At 44.5% G+C, this 15,622-nt stretch overlaps 1 protein-coding gene across 2 annotated transcripts in view; it reads left to right on the forward strand.

Annotated features, from left to right (window-relative positions):
• MTHFD1 (methylenetetrahydrofolate dehydrogenase, cyclohydrolase and formyltetrahydrofolate synthetase 1) overlaps nt 1-15,622 on the forward strand; it is a 68,620-nt gene that overhangs the window by 43,340 nt on the left and 9,658 nt on the right. For both annotated transcript variants that reach the window (XM_042943465.1, XM_042943464.1), the window contains 9 exons: nt 237-344; nt 487-561; nt 3,814-3,916; nt 7,797-7,873; nt 8,494-8,634; nt 11,018-11,086; nt 11,360-11,471; nt 11,570-11,709; nt 14,216-14,257. In XM_042943465.1, coding sequence (XP_042799399.1) covers nt 237-344; nt 487-561; nt 3,814-3,916; nt 7,797-7,873; nt 8,494-8,634; nt 11,018-11,086; nt 11,360-11,471; nt 11,570-11,709; nt 14,216-14,257 — 867 coding nt within the window. The remainder of the gene's footprint in view (nt 1-236; nt 345-486; nt 562-3,813; nt 3,917-7,796; nt 7,874-8,493; nt 8,635-11,017; nt 11,087-11,359; nt 11,472-11,569; nt 11,710-14,215; nt 14,258-15,622) is intronic.

Raw genomic sequence — 15,622 nt, forward strand, 5'->3', positions numbered from 1 at the left:
CGGGGTTTGTGGTTACAGGACGTGTCCCTTCAGGTAAACACCAATTTCTTGTGAGGCTACACACTCTGTAATTTATGTTTTCAAGAGCGATTTGTACTGGGTGTTTGTTTGCTAACTCTGCTGCTGTCAGGTTTCTGTTAGCTTTAACACAGGGATTGATTTGGTTGCGATACAATGATCATCGGAAAGATGTCAGAGAAGGTGAAAGACTGACAAAAGACTCTGCTCTTTTGTAGTTTAATCTCCACCTCACTGGTGATATCCATGCCATCACCGCAGCCAACAACCTTGTGGCTGCAGCCATTGATGCCCGGATGTTCCACGAACTAACCCAGACAGACAAGGTAGGCTCCTGAGGCCCACAGGCACTTTTGAAAGGGCTGAAGCACCCAAACTAATGTTGTTGGTCCCTTGGGTGTTGATGATGCAGGTGGCAAGGCAGGGGGTTCCTCTCACTTCAAAGCCCTTTTCCTCCTTTTCTTTAAGGCTCTCTTTAATCGTTTGGTACCATCCGTAAATGGAGTGAGAAAGTTCTCTGATATCCAGATCCGAAGATTACGGGTGAGATTTTCCCCTGTTCATTTTTGATAATTGTATGAAGTTGGGTGATTAATAAGGAGATACCTATTTTAGATCAAGTTACATCCATAACCGTAACCTTACGGTCATTGTATACATAACAAAGGTTGGTGGTGGAGGGTATCTCTCATCCATCTGTAAATTATAAGTGGTTAGTCCTGGAATACATACAGCACTGACACCCCACCCTCAGTCAAGAAGACTGTTAATTCCAGGGCACCCGGGTGGCTCGGTTGGTTAAGCATCCAACTCTTGATTTCGGCTCAGGTCATGATCTCACGGTTCATGAGTTAGAGGCCTGCATCAGGCTTGCGCTGAGTGTGGAGCCTGCTGAAGATTCTCGCTGCCCCTCCCCTCCCTCTCTAAAATAAAAACAAATATATAGTCATTAAACATACATTGTACCCTGTGACCCAGAAATCCTACTCCTAGGTATTTATCCAAGACAGATGTTAAGTTGTGTTCATACAGAAACACGAATGTTTTTAGCAGTTCAACTAATAACCTCCAACATTTAGAAACAACTCTGATGTCCCTTAGTGGATGAATGGATAAACAAACCTGTACATTTATGCAATAAAAAGGAATGAACTATTGATACACACAATTAGAATGACTCTTAGAGGCATTATGTGGAGTGAAAGAAGCCAGTCTCAAAAGGTTGCATACTGTGTGCTTCCGTGTACATGGCATCCTCAAAAAGACAAAGCTGTTGTGATGGAGAATAGATCAGTAGGTGCCAGAGGTTATAGATCTGGGGAGGGTGTGACCCAAAAGGGATAGCACAAGAGGGTTTTTTAAAATAAAATTTGAAAATATATTCATCACTTTTGTATATGAAAGAAATTATATGTATATATATTTTTTTTAATGTTTATTTATTTTGAGAGAGATTGTGAGCAGGGAAGGGGCAGAGAGAAAGAGAGAGAATCCCAAGGAGTCTCCACACTGTCAGTGTGATCACAGACCTCATGAACCGTGAAATCACGTCCTGAGCCAAAATCAAGAGTTGGATGCTTAACCGACTGAGGCTCCCAGGTGCCCTGTACATATATATTATTTAGACAACCTGGCATATGTAAGCTTAAGTAAATGGCATGTGCTGCTTATTAGCAACAATAGTTTTATTTATTTTAAATTTTTTGCAACTTTATATTTTGATGTTGCAAGAGTAGTACATGAAGCTCCCCTTTACCGAGCTACATCGTTTATGTTTTGCCCTACTTGCTTTACAATTATGTTTTATTTATTTATTTATATGCATTTTTTTTCTGGACTTGAGAAAAAGTGACTTAGACACACTATGATATGTCTAGCTTACTTTGTTTCCATACCCCCAAAAATCCTGTGTGTAAGGTAAGTTAATTATTGCTCTGTTTTGTAAAAGGGTCATGTTTTGAGAGGCATGTAAAGAGCAGGCAACGTCTAACCTTACCTTTGCTGATGGAACTTTCTGTCAGATGTGGGGAGGTGCTGGACTAAATGTGTAAATGATTCTTTAAAAGTCTCTAGGATTTGAAATCAAGGGACTTGCCCAAGGCCACAGTAGCCTCTCACCCCCCCCCCCCCCACCACCAGGTTTGAGCTAGAACCTCGGTCTCCTCCTGGGTCCCCAGGCCTTCTCTGTGGCAAAGTGTGCTCACGGTCTACACCCCGTGTGCCCAGTCGGAGTGGGGTGTCAGTGGCAGATTCTCAGCTGAGTGACTGAGAGTTGGGCTAACTTCTGTAAACAATGTCATGTACTAGGCTTCTGAGGCCTATGATGAGCCAGTGAGGGCCAGCTCTGAAAACACATCTGAGATTTTATTTTACTTATTTTATTAAAAAAAATTTTTTTTAATGTTTATATTTATTTTTGAGACAGAGAGAGACAGAGCATGAGCAGGGGAGGGGGCAGAGAGAGATGGAGAGAGGGAGAGTCCCAAGCAGGCTCCACACTCTGAGCTGTCAGTACAGAGCCCGACACAGGGCTCGAACCCACAGACTGCGAGATCATGACCTGAGCCAAAGTCGGATGCTCAACCAACCAAGCCACCCAGGCGCCCCACATCTGAGATTTTAAAACAAAGTCTTCACATACGTATAAAAAAAAGGAACTGTGGGAAGAACAGGGCTTGCTGGAGCCCACTCAGATCTACCACACATTAGGCAAAAAAAAAAGGAGGGGTACCTGGGTGGCTCAGTCCGTTAGGTGTCCAACTTCGGCTCAGGTCATGATCTCAGGGTCCCTGGGTTTGAGCCCCATGTCATGCTCGGTGCTGACAGCTCAGAGCCTGGAGCCTGCTTCGGATTCTGGGTCTGCCTCTCTCTCTGCCCCTCCCCTATTCGCACCCTGTTTCTCTCTCTCTTTCTTTCTCTCTCTCTCAAAAATAAACATTAAAAAATAGAAAAGGAAAAAAAAGGAGAACACATTTTATTTTATTTTTGTTTTTTTAGGAGAATACATTTTATACTCACTTTCCATTTCAGGATGCGACCTGTATACATATACTCTGTAAATAAATAAAATTTCCAAGTTCTGTGAGGAAGAAGAGACAAACTTTTTTTGTGCCTTTTGGAACAGTAAGAAGGCACTAAAAAATGCAGTGCTGTGTAAAAAGCATGTGAAGGTGATTAACACAGAGTTTTACTGATTAATAACTTATTTTTACCCTTCCTAATTTTTCATGTGAATTGGGGTTCTCAACTGTCTGCTTGAGAAAGCTTTTGTACCTTGTGTTTCCTTTCATACACTTGGGCTTGGTGAATTAGGTACAGCACTTTTTGGTCATTGTGCTTTTGTGTTTTTAAAAAAAATTTTTTTAATGTTTACTTTTTGAGAGAGAGAGAGAGAACACAGGAGAGGGGCAGAGAGAGAGGGAGACACAGAATCTGAAGCAGACTCCAGGGTCTGAGCTGTCAGCACAGAGCCTGACATGGGCCACAAACCCATGAACCGTAAGGTCATGACCTGAGCCGAAGTCAGAAGCTTAACCAGGTGCCCCTATGCTTATTTCGGGCTAGGTTTAGGGAAATGCCTCTGGGGCCCAGTTATAGGGATAAACATGTTAACAACACCTGTGTGTGTGAGAAAGCGTAAGAAATAAAGGTTTGGCCTAAGGATTCTAATTTTCCCTTCAGAATATCACGTGGTTTATATTTCCTAGAGGGCACTCCCTCCGGAGATAAATTTTTAAAAAATTTATCATGCTTGTGTTTTGTCTTACTGATGTTTTAATTTTCCTGCCTCTTCAGAGACTGGGCATTGAAAAGACTGACCCTAACACACTGACCGATGAAGAGATAAACAGATTTGCAAGATTGGACATTGATCCAGAAACCATAACTTGGCAAAGAGGTACCAGTGCAGTGTCTGCGCCCCGTTGGCTTTCATTGTGCTGCATGTCCCTCCCTGCCTGTGGGGGTTATTCGAGTGTAAGGTCCGGAAGCTTGTGTGTTGGTGTTTTCATGGTTAAGGCATGACCAAGATGGTGCCTGACCTGTTTTTCTGGCCACCTCCATCAGTCTCTCTCCTTATGAGCTGTAATTAATCCTCCTTTCGTCGAGTTAGTTGGACATTTTGCTGGCTTTTCAGTGTTGATTGCAGTGAGGGTAGTTATAAGGAAGTTCATGCATAAACTGGAAATAACATTCTGCAAGTTTCTTTTTATGCAAAAAGTTTGGGTTTCATGAAGTAGAGAAATTATGTTTAATCACTTCTTGAATCATGCCATTCTTTACTCCCAGAACTCTTGTCTGGCACACGTGATGTACTTTTTCTTGTCACTCTCTAGGTTGCCTACTCATTTTTACCTCATTTTATTAAACTCTTGTAACAAAGTAGGTAGGTTTCAAGGTTTAAACAGTTGGCGGTAGGTTGCTTTTCTCTGTGCACAACTGGTGTAGCTTAGAATTTTATTTGGTACCAAATTTACCAACATAAATTTTATTTATGTGGTGCATCTACATATTCTGTGTCATTGCTAAGAAGAAATTTTTATCCAGTCATGCAGAATGCAGCTAGTGGCAAGTTTATTCACTGTTTTTGTGATTTTCATTGACTTAGTAACTATTGCTAGCTAATGGCATTTTTAAAGATTTTGTCTTTCAGGGCACCTGGGTGGCTCAGTTGGTTGAGCGTCCGACTTCAGCTCAGGTCATGATCTCACAGTCTATGGGATCAAGCCCCGAATCAGGCTCTGTGCTGACAGCTCAGAGCCTGGAGCCCGCTTCAGATTCTGTGTCTCCTTCCCTCTCTGCCCCTCCCCTGCTCACGCTTTGTCTCACTCTGTTTCTCAAAAATAAATAGATGTTATAAAAAAATTTTTTTTAATTTTGTTTTTAAGGTTTATTTTTGAGAGAGAGAGAGAGAGAGAGACAGAGTGTGGGGAGGGAAGGGGCAGAGAGAGAGGGAGACACAGAATCCAAAGCAGGCTCCAGGCTCTGAACTGTCAGCACAGATGCAGAGGCTCGAACTCATGGACCGTGAGATCATGACCTGAGCTGATGTCGGACACTTAACCGACTGAGCCGCCCAGGTACTCCTTTTTAAAAATCTTTTAAATTTATTTTTTTAATGTTTATTTGAAAGCTTATTTATTTATTTTGAGAGAGAGAGAGAGAGAGCCAGAGAGAGTGAGCAGGGAGGGGCAGAGAGAGGGAGACAGTGAAGCCCAAACAAGACTGCATGCTGTCAGCATAGAGACTGATGCAGGGCCTGACTCACAGACTGTGAGATCATGACCTGAGCCGAAATCAAGAGTCAAACGCCCAACCAACTGAGCAACCCAGGTGCTCTAGGTTAATGGCATTTTAAAGATGACTTCTTAAGTATCTAAAATCACATTGGTATACCTTTTCCTTTGCTTTCATTGACAGATGGTATAATATTTTATGAGGAATAAGGTAAAGATCCATTTTGAAAATTTAGTATCTCATTCCCTTTTCCTTTGCTTTATGTCTAATTCATGCTTCCTAAGAAAGTAGAAGCAGACAAGGAAAAAAATGGATCATACCTATTGAGTGGCTATTTTATAGAGAGAAATCAAATACAAAGAACTTGACATAGTTTTTGAAAATAAGAGTAGGCTCCAACAGCCCATTACATCCTTCACTTACCAAGTGGTGTGTGTGTATGTGTGTGTGTGTGTGTGTGTGTGTGTGTACATGCATTGTTATGCATTGTGCAAGACCCTGCTTTTGGGGTTTACATTTAAAAAAAAATTTTTTTTTTAATGTTTATTTTTGAGAAAGAGAAACAGAGCGTGAGGGGGAGAGGGGGCAGAGAGAGAGGTAGACACAGACTCTGAAGCAGGCTGCAGGCCCCAAGCTGTCAGCACAGAGCTGGGGCTTGAACTCACAAATCGCACGATCATGACCTTAGCCAAAGTCGGACACTTAACCGACTTAGCTGCGCAGGCACCCCGGGGGTTTAAATTATTACAGTCTTTATGGAAAATAATTTCACATGTAATCAAGGGCCTTAAAAATGTCTCTCCTGTTTGACCCGTTTATTTATTTATTTATTTATTTACTTACTTACTTATTTATTATTATTTTTTTTAATATATGAAATTTACTGTCAAATTGGTTTCCATACAACACCCAGTGCTCATCCCAAAAGGTGCCCTCCTCAATACCCATCACCCACCCTCCCCTCCCTCCCACCCTTGACCCGTTTAGAGTATGAACTGGTTTCTTGTTCATTGTGTGTTTCATTATTGTTTGGCACGTCATACAAAAAACAAAATTGGTAATACACCAAAATGTTAACAGTAATTAGTCCTGGAAGGTGGAATTAAGATTAGTTAGCTAGTTGATCTTTGCCATGTTTTCCAGGGGTATACAATTGGATACGTATTCTGTCATCAGAATGGAAATTATTTCTTCCAAGTGTGCTAAAGGAAAGAGTAAGCCTGTACCTAGCATGCTTCAGAAAGCATTTGCCTTGCCCTGCATTTGTGGCTCTTGTGTGTCAGGATGGTGTAAGGTCAGTGACACCCCACAGAACAATAACCTTGGCCTTTTAAAAAACTGGCCAGCTCTGGTTTTCTTTTTACGTGTAATGGGCTTTAAAATAGATGCCAGATTTGTAGTTAATTGTTTGAATTCTCTAGACAGAATAAAACCAAGTCACTCTGTTTCTTTAAAAATATCCTTCTTTGGGGCACCTAGGTGGCTCAGTTTGTTGAATGTCCGACTCTTGATTTCAGCTCAGTCATGGTCTCGTGGTTTGTGGGTCCGAGCCCTGCATCTGACAGCCTAGAGCCTGCTTGGGAGTTACTGTCTCCCTCTCTCTGTGTACTGGCCCCCTCAAAAATAAATGAATAAACTTTAAAAATGTATATCCTTCTTTAGGGGTGCCTTGGCCAGCTTCGTCGGTTGAGCATATGACTCTTGACCTGGGGTTGTGAGTTCAAGTCCCAAATTGGGGGCATCACTTAAAAATGAAGTCTCTTAGGGGTGCATGGGTGGTTCATTTGGTTGAGCATCTGAGTCTTGATTTTGGCTCAGGTCGCCATCCCAGGCCGGTGGGATCAAGTCCTGCATCGGGCTCCACACTGAGTGTGTAGCCTGCTTGAGATTTTCTCTCTCTCTCCCTGCCCCCCTCTTCCCCTGCTTGCATTGTCTCTCTCTAAAATTAAAAATATACATATTTTTAAAAATAAAATAAGGGGCACCTGGGTGGCTCAGTTGGATAAGCATCTGGCTTCGGCTCAGGTCATGGGTTGGAGCCCCATGTCGGGCTCTGCGCTGTCAGCTTCAGATCCTCTGTCTCCCCCTCTCTCTGCCCCTCCCCTGCTTGCCTGCTCTCTCTCAAAAATTAACATTTAAAAAAATTTTTGTTTTTTTAAACATTTATTTATTTTTGAGACAGGGAGAGACAGAGCATGAACGGGGGAGGGTCAGAGAGAAAGGGAGACACAGAATCTGAAACAGGCTCCAGGCTCTGAGCTGTCAGCACAGAGCCCTATGTGAATTGCAAGATTATGACGTGAGCTGAAGTTGGATGCTCAACCGACTGAGTCACCCAGGCACCCCTCCTTCTTTTAAAATAATTCCCTGTTCGTTTATAGTTTGTGAGCATCATTTCTGAACTTCAACCCATATTCTAGCTTCGCCATCAGCTTTGAAGTCAAATTTTGGTAGACTGTCGTTGAGTTGGACTTGTAAGGCTGTTGGGTTAACTTACTGTGCTTGTACTGAAGGCTGTTCTGTATCTTCTCTTTCTACTGTAGTATTGGACACCAATGATAGATTCCTGAGGAAGATCACAATTGGACAGTCTCCAACAGAGAAAGGGCACACACGGACGGTAGCTATTTGTTCATTTCTCAGTAAATTCGTTCTTGTGACCCAGATCCTTGCTGCTTCTGTCCTCCTCCGTCCTCTCCCGTACGATTGATCCTGCCAGGTGTTGTTCTGCCTTCTCCTTTTTAAAATGGAAGTGAGTAGGTGTGTGGTAACGAGCACTCCTGACGGTTTCGCAATAAATCCCATGTGTCACCTGTGTGTTTTCCCCCCAGTATTTTTTCCTGGAGGTGGAAGCCCCCAGTGAATATCCTCGTACGTGATTTATTCAAACTGCCTCTTTTTTTGTGGCCATTTATGATGTTTCTTCGATGTAAGAGCTTCTGTGTCGTTTCCTTGTGGGTTAGGGAAACCATCACCACTTGAAGGCTGCCTTCAACGGAGCTTATTTTTTTCCTACTGGAGCATTTATTTTTAAAAATTAACTACTCAAGGTCTTGGAATAATTGATTGCACATTTTTGCTCTTGGAGAATTATTTTCGTTAAGTTCTTTGTGCACTACTTTGTCATTCTGTCCTTTTAAGGTATTTGTTTAAGGCTTGGATGCAAACAGGGATTGCTTTCGCGATCCAGTCTTCTGGTTGGACGCAGTGTTATGTGTCGTGTCTTTTCCCTGCCGACAGGCCCAGTTTGATATCTCTGTGGCCAGTGAAATCATGGCTGTCCTGGCTCTCACCAGTTCACTAGAAGACATGAGGGAGAGACTGAGCAAAATGGTGGTGGCATCCAGCAAGAAGGGGGAGCCCATCAGTACCGAAGATCTGGTGGGTACCCGGCTGCTGCAAGCTCAGTGACACGCCTGTGTCTGTTAGCGTATCTCAGCAGTTACTGATGAATTCACTGTGATTTTCCTGCTTGTAAGAGAATTCGAAATTTATAAACAGTACTTCGTAGCGAGTAACGGGTGGTATGCTCCAGTCATAGACCACAGGTTTCCGATGGTTTGAGCAACACCTTGAACCTGTGAGTATTCCTAAAAGCGGATGTATAATTTCAGTTTTCAGAGAACAGCCAGTGTCCCAGTGAGGTCCTTAGTAGCTGAGCTTGGAGCCATACCTGGCCTCTCCCTGCAGAGAGGCCTCTTGTCACGAGGCTCGCTGACCGCCATGTCCATGCTAACAAGCACATTGGGAACAACTTATTAGTGGTTTATCTGATGGTCCCACTAGGCTACTTCTGCACTTCAGGGTTATTTCTGAACTGGGTGGTAATAAGAGGTTTGAAATGAGAGAATCTTACAGATTAATTTTTTGAAAGCCTGTTTGTGTTCACATACACCAAAATGTTCAGCCTGTGATTAGCAGTCTGTCAGTTGAATTCAGAAAAGGGGAAATACTAAGTTTCTGTTTTCACAGCCAATATGTGTAAGAAAAATCATTTTAAAGTTTACACCCAGAGGTGGCTGGGTGGCTCAGTCGGTTAAGAGTCCGACTTCGGTTCGGGTCATGATCTCACAGTTTGTGAGTTCGAGCCCCGTGTCGGGCTCCGTGCTGACAGCTCAGAGCCTGGAGCCTGCTTCAGGTTCTGTGTCTCCCTCTCTTTCTGCCCCCCACCCCCCGCCCCTGCTCACACTGTCTCTCTCAAAAATAAACGTTAAAAAATTTTTTTTAAATTTTTTTTCAATTTTTTTTAACGTTTATTTTTTTTTTTTCAACGTTTTTTTTTTTTTTTTTTTTTTTTTTTTTGGGACAGAGAGAGACAGAGCATGAACGGGGGAGGGGCAGAGAGAGAGGGAGACACAGAATCGGAAGCAGGCTCCAGGCTCTGAGCCATCAGCCCAGAGCCTGACGCGGGGCTCGAACTCACGGACCGCGAGATCGTGACCTGGCTGAAGTCGGGCACTTAACCGACTGCGCCACCCAGGCGCCCCAAACGTTTATTTATTTTTGAGACAGAGAGAGACAGAGCATGAATGCGGGAGGGGCAGAGAGAGAGGGAGACACAGAATCGGAAGCAGGCTCCAGGCTCTGAGCCATCAGCCCAGAGCCCGACGCGGGGCTCAAACTCATGGACCGCAGGATCGTGACCTGAGCTGAAGTCGGATGTTTTATCCGACTGAGCCACCCAGGCACCCCTTAATGTTTTTTTTAAGGTTTATTTATTATTTTTGAGAGAGAGGGAGAGAGAGAATGGAAGGGACAGAGAGAGAGGAAGACACAGAATCCGAAGCAGGCTCCAGGCTCTGTGCTGTTAGCACAGAACCTGATACGGGGCTTGAACTCAGAAACCATGAGATCATGACCTGAGCAGAAGTCAGATGCTTAACCGACTGAGCCACCCAGGTGCCCTCCCAGAAATTTTTTTAATAAAGTTTTACACCCAAACCAGAAACTTGGAAACTCCCAAAAATTGAACATGGGTGGGATCCATAGCTCTTTCTTACTTCGTTACCAGTTCGTTCAACTATGGTTGGATGGTTTCAAAGAGAGACCAGATTTTAAGAGTTTGTATTGAACTCCTGGGTAAATTTTCAGTTTCAGCTTTGGGAAACACACACTGAATTTGGTTTTTAGCCATTTCTGCCCAGACATCAAAGTTACAAATAACTCAGTTCTCTAAGAGCTAGCATTTCTGTGCTATAAACCAGTATAAAATGGACTCCCCTCATCAGTCAGCAACAGAGCTTGATTGAGATGCTTGTTTCCAGAGTTCCATGTTTTGCACAAATTCCACGTGAATGTCATTTTCATTCTGTGTGTTATCTCTGCTTAAAATAAGTGATAACTTCATAGTATATCCAGAAAAAAATAAGTAAATGGATGGTACAGCTCAGGTGAAAGTACGGATTGGTGCACAGTGGCTAAAAAAGGAAGACCTGGGGCGCCTGGGTGGCGCAGTCGGTTAAGCGTCCGACTTCAGCCAGGTCACGATCTCGCGGTCCGTGAGTTCGAGCCCCGCGTCGGGCTCTGGGCTGATGGCTCGGAGCCTGGAGCCTGTTTCCGATTCTGTGTCTCCCTCTCTCTCTGCCCCTCCCCCGTTCATGCTCTGTCTCTCTCTGTCCCAAAAATAAATAAAAACGTTGAAAAAAAAAAAAAAAAAAAAAAAAAAAAAAAAAAAAAAGGAAGACCTGAGAATGTTGAGTTTTGGTTTGAAAAGGTTGGGGTTTCTTGCGGGTCGGAAGCAATGCTCCATGCCTTTGTTTTGTAGGGGGTGAGTGGTGCATTGACAGTGCTTATGAAGGATGCAATCAAGCCCAATCTCATGCAGACGTTAGAGGTGAGCAGAGTGACCACCGCCTTCCCAGACCAGTCTTCCGTGTCAGAGCAGAGCGGTTCTAAATCACACTTCTCTTGGGGAGTCAGGGAGTTCTGTACCTGCCCGTGTCTCTCTTCCCATTCTTCCTCACTGTTGTGATTGGGATGCTGCTGAAATAGAAAAGAGGGGGCTTTGTATTTTTCTTCTGGGAAGTCTTTATCTTTCGGATTCCAACTGACTTTCGTCCCCTTGACCATGTTGGCAGCACTGCTCACGATGTCTTGATTTCCATAGGGCACTCCGGTATTTGTTCATGCTGGACCGTTTGCCAACATTGCACATGGGAATTCCTCTATCATTGCAGACCGGATCGCACTCAAGCTTGTTGGCCCTGAAGGGTTTGTGGGTGAGTATTTTTGCAAAATCGGTGGATCAACTGTTTTCCTTTTAATATCAAAGGAGTCGGGATGGCCTTTTTACAGTTGCTTTTCTCCTTACTTACAGTGACTGAAGCAGGATTTGGAGCCGACATTGGAATGGAAAAATTTTTTAACATCAAATGCCGGTATTCTGGTCTCCGCCCTCACGTGGTGGTGCTTGTTGCCACTGTCAGGGCTCTTAAAATGCACGGGGGCGGCCCGACGGTGAGGACCAAGAGTTGGAAGGATCTGATTGTCAGGAATGTTCTGAAGGCTAGGAGGAACTTGGGATGACCTGTGCCTGTTTCTTCATGAAGCTGCTCATATTCTCATGACTAAGAGGTGCCCAAAGCAAGAGGTGTTCAGACGGCTCTCGTACTGGCCGCCTTATCACTCACAGGCACTGGCGGCTCTTGGCATTTACAGATGGTGGAAATGGGCTTCGTGGCCTGTCTTCTGAGGGAGCCATCTGATAATATCTAAGCCCCTCCAAGGACATGGGCTTGGCTATATCCACAAAAAGCCCCTTTATGTTTAGACTGTTTTTAAATGAGTCCCATTTTCCCTCTAAATGGTGACGCTGGCAGCCAGCCAAGCAAACCATTAAGCTGAGACAGAGGTCAGGGCCTTCTTGAAAGGCTCATGCTGGGTGGGACTAGCACGGAATAGGAGAGAAGGGGAGGAGAAAGGTAGGTCTGCCCTGGACTGCCTCCGGGTAACAGAGAGAAACTAGGTTAGGACTAGCTTATCTTCAACTCCAACCTGAACTTTGTGTGTTCCTGAATTCCTACTGGTTAGAAATTACACTTTTTTATCCTATTATTTTAATACCTTTTCTTTAGCACACGTACATGAAGACAGTGTGCTAGTTTTCAGAAATTACTTGAAGAAGTATTAAATTCCTAGCCTTCTTAAATTCTAGAAGCTGGTCTTACAACTTGAGAAATAAGAGCCCCCTCTCTTAAAGTCGGTGTTTCTTTTGTTTGTTTGTTTGTTTGTTTGTTTGTTTAAATGTTTATTCCTTTTGAGAGAGACAGAGTGTGGGTGGGGGAGAGGCAGAGAGAGGGCGACACAGAATCCGTAGCAGGCTCCAGGCTGTCAGCACAGAGCCTGCCGCGGGGCTCAAATCCACGAACTGGGAGATCATGGCCTGAGCTGAAGTCAGACGCTTAACTGACTGAGCCCCCCCCCCCCGCCGCCCCGGGCGCCCCTAAAATCAGTGTTCTTCGTGTAGCTATCATACAGCAGTTCTCAAGCATTTTAGTCTCAGAACTTCTTTACATTTAAAATTCTTGAGGCGCTGAAAGAACTTTTGTTTCGGTAGTTATATCGGTATTGACTATATTGGGAATTGAAGATGAGTTACATTTTAACAAAAACAATTTTTTTTTCATGAAAAGTTCTTACATTTCCCCAAACAAAATGTAAGAATCGTACAGTTTTCAGGTCTCTTCAGTATCTGACCTAATTGAAAACTACTGGATTTTCATGTTCTGCACGGAATCAGTTGTGTTAGCACATGTCACGTATTCTTTGCAAAAGTCCATTGTACACTCAGTGAGAGAATGAGCGTGAAAAGGGCCGTGATATTTTAGAGTTACTATGGAAATAGTCGTGACCTCATGGCCCTGTGAAAGGATTCGGTCCCCAGACCACTCTGTGAGAACCACTGCCATAACGCAACCCCAGGACACCTCTCCAGTGTCACTGGTCCCCCAGGTACCAAAAGCACTCCTAGCCCACGAATGTAGGTTGGACTCCTTTTCCCAGTTATAACCAACATGTTTTCCTCTTGCGCCCCTCACACCATTGCACCTTCTTTCCTCCTGCCCTCACGGTCTGAAACATAATGCCAGACACTTAACTCAGGCAACAGTGAGAGGAGAGCCTCGTACGTAGCCTCACTTCTGTCAAGGAGCCAGACATGCTGCTCACAGTCCCTCATGGAGCTACATGTCAGCCCCAGAACACGGCGGCTCAGGTCCCTGCTTGCCGCCCCACCTCTCTGGCCCCCTTTGGAGACAGAGGAATGGGAGTGGACCACACTGGGTGGCTGAAGCCTTGTAAGGCACGCCCATTGTCCACAGTGGAGTCCCTGGGATGAGCACCTTTACCTCAGTGCTCGTCCCTGTGGATGCGGCAGAAGCCAAGCCACCGGCCACCTCCGTGACAGTGAACTCACCACTTAAGTATTCTGACACCTTGAAATATACTCTGATGGAGGGAGAAAATCCTGGGCTGTGTCCCTCCTGTTTTATTGCTCATGCTCCCTAGTTCAGCCCCACAAACTTGCGCGTTGGCTCCGTGGGCCAGGTCAGGAGCCCATTGCAGGGCCTGTCATAGACTTCTCTGGGGGACATTCAGGGTGGCCTTTCTGACCACTGCCTTTTTCCATACGTGCACCTTTACTTCCGCCCCCACTGCTGTGTGCTTTGCTCACTGAGGTTATGCCCCTTGCCTAGAACACATCCCTTTCCATACCGCCTTCACAGATCTGCCCTCACGTCCCTCATTCAGGCCATAGAGGTTTCCCACAATGCTCAAACCAGACATTTTTGTTGTTGGTCATATGCCCTAAATCCCTTGGACAGGAAACAACCTTATCCTGCTGTAAACTACCCCTCCCGCCAGTATGCAGCTTCTGGCCTTTTACACATGGCAAGGCATCATTTTAAGCTAAAACCGGATTGTAAGTAGAAAATGCCTCTGACTTTGCCTGCTTTCCTTTCAGGTTACTGCTGGACTGCCTCTTCCCAAGGCTTACATAGAGGAGGTAACTTCAGTCATTTCTAACCACTTGTCCTAGAGAGTACGCAGAATCAGCGTCTCTCAGCCTGTTTGGAAATGAGGGGGGTGGGTATGGCTCCTGTGGACAGGGGCACTAAGAGGCCTGCTGTGTGCTGAAGAATCTTATCGAATAAAGTAGGGAAGAAGTGCTTCTAGTGAAACCAGTGGTTGGTTCTCCATCGGGAGCAGTTTTGCCCCCCGGGGGACATTTGGCAATGTCTAGAGACCTATTTTTGGTTGTTTCCACTTCAGGTAGAAAGTGCTGCTGGCACTGAGTAAAGGCCAAGGCTGCCTCTAAACACCATGTGGTGCACAGGTCAGCCCCACGGCAAAGAATCATTTGGCCCCAAATGTCAGAGGTGGTGAGGCGGAGAAACCCTGCCCTATAGACTAATGACGTTTCTTTCCACTGCCTTAACGCATCGGCTGCTTCCTTACCAAATGCCATCTGAGTCTGGAACAAGTAGGGACTTTTTGTGAAATGTCTCTTCCTCTGCGGATTTAAATCCACCTTAAAGGGGCACTATGCAGTCGGGATCCTGGTTATATTTTTCTAGGTAAAGTTTCCCTAAGCTGATTTGGTCTCTGGCTGTCAAGGAGGAGCTCAAAGAAGAACTGTGACCTTGAGCCTTTTCCTCTTTATATCATTTACTGCCCAAATCCCTGGAGGCTGTTGGGGTGGTTCTGTGAGAGACAGACCCTCGCATGAGACGGGAAGGTCAGCCGCTGCCACTGTGAATTCAATTCTTCTGCCTTTTGTGGAGGCTTTTGAAGTTGTCAAGCAATCGAGTGCCACTGTTCAAGCCCTAAATGAAGTATTTCAGAAGCAGCTAGAAGAGAATTGTTAGTGCCTTGAGTCTGCCTGTCTTCTGAGTTATGATTTGCCTTTTATGGTCATTTGTCTGATTCACGCGTAGGAGGGGAATTCACAGTTCTGGCCCTCCTGCCACCCCACAGCCTTTCCTGTGTCTAATTAGAGTGACTGCCCCTCACTGGCCCAGCTGGTGTCTTCATTTACGAAATTCTACTTTTCAAAAACTGTTCTCAATCAGTCTTACATATTAATTGGTTTCCATGTGACTAGAGGTAAAGAATTAGCAGTGCTCTTTAGAATATCAACTCAATCCTAATTTTAGTTTTCAACTATTAAAGGAGAAAAAAGCCTAAGTCATGTTTATAACCGTAATTGTTTTCTACCTTTATCTTGCCCCCTTTTTCTGCTCTTTCATTGAATCCACAAACCAAGGGCTATTACTGCTGGGTTTGCTCATGAGCCAGTGTATGTATTTTTACGTAAAACTATTACATTTTTATCTTAAAGATATCTAATGTATTTTAAGCTTATAATGGT

The sequence above is a fragment of the Panthera leo genome, chromosome B3 (assembly GCF_018350215.1).
Source record: "Panthera leo isolate Ple1 chromosome B3, P.leo_Ple1_pat1.1, whole genome shotgun sequence".
Taxonomy (NCBI): Eukaryota; Metazoa; Chordata; class Mammalia; order Carnivora; family Felidae; genus Panthera; species Panthera leo.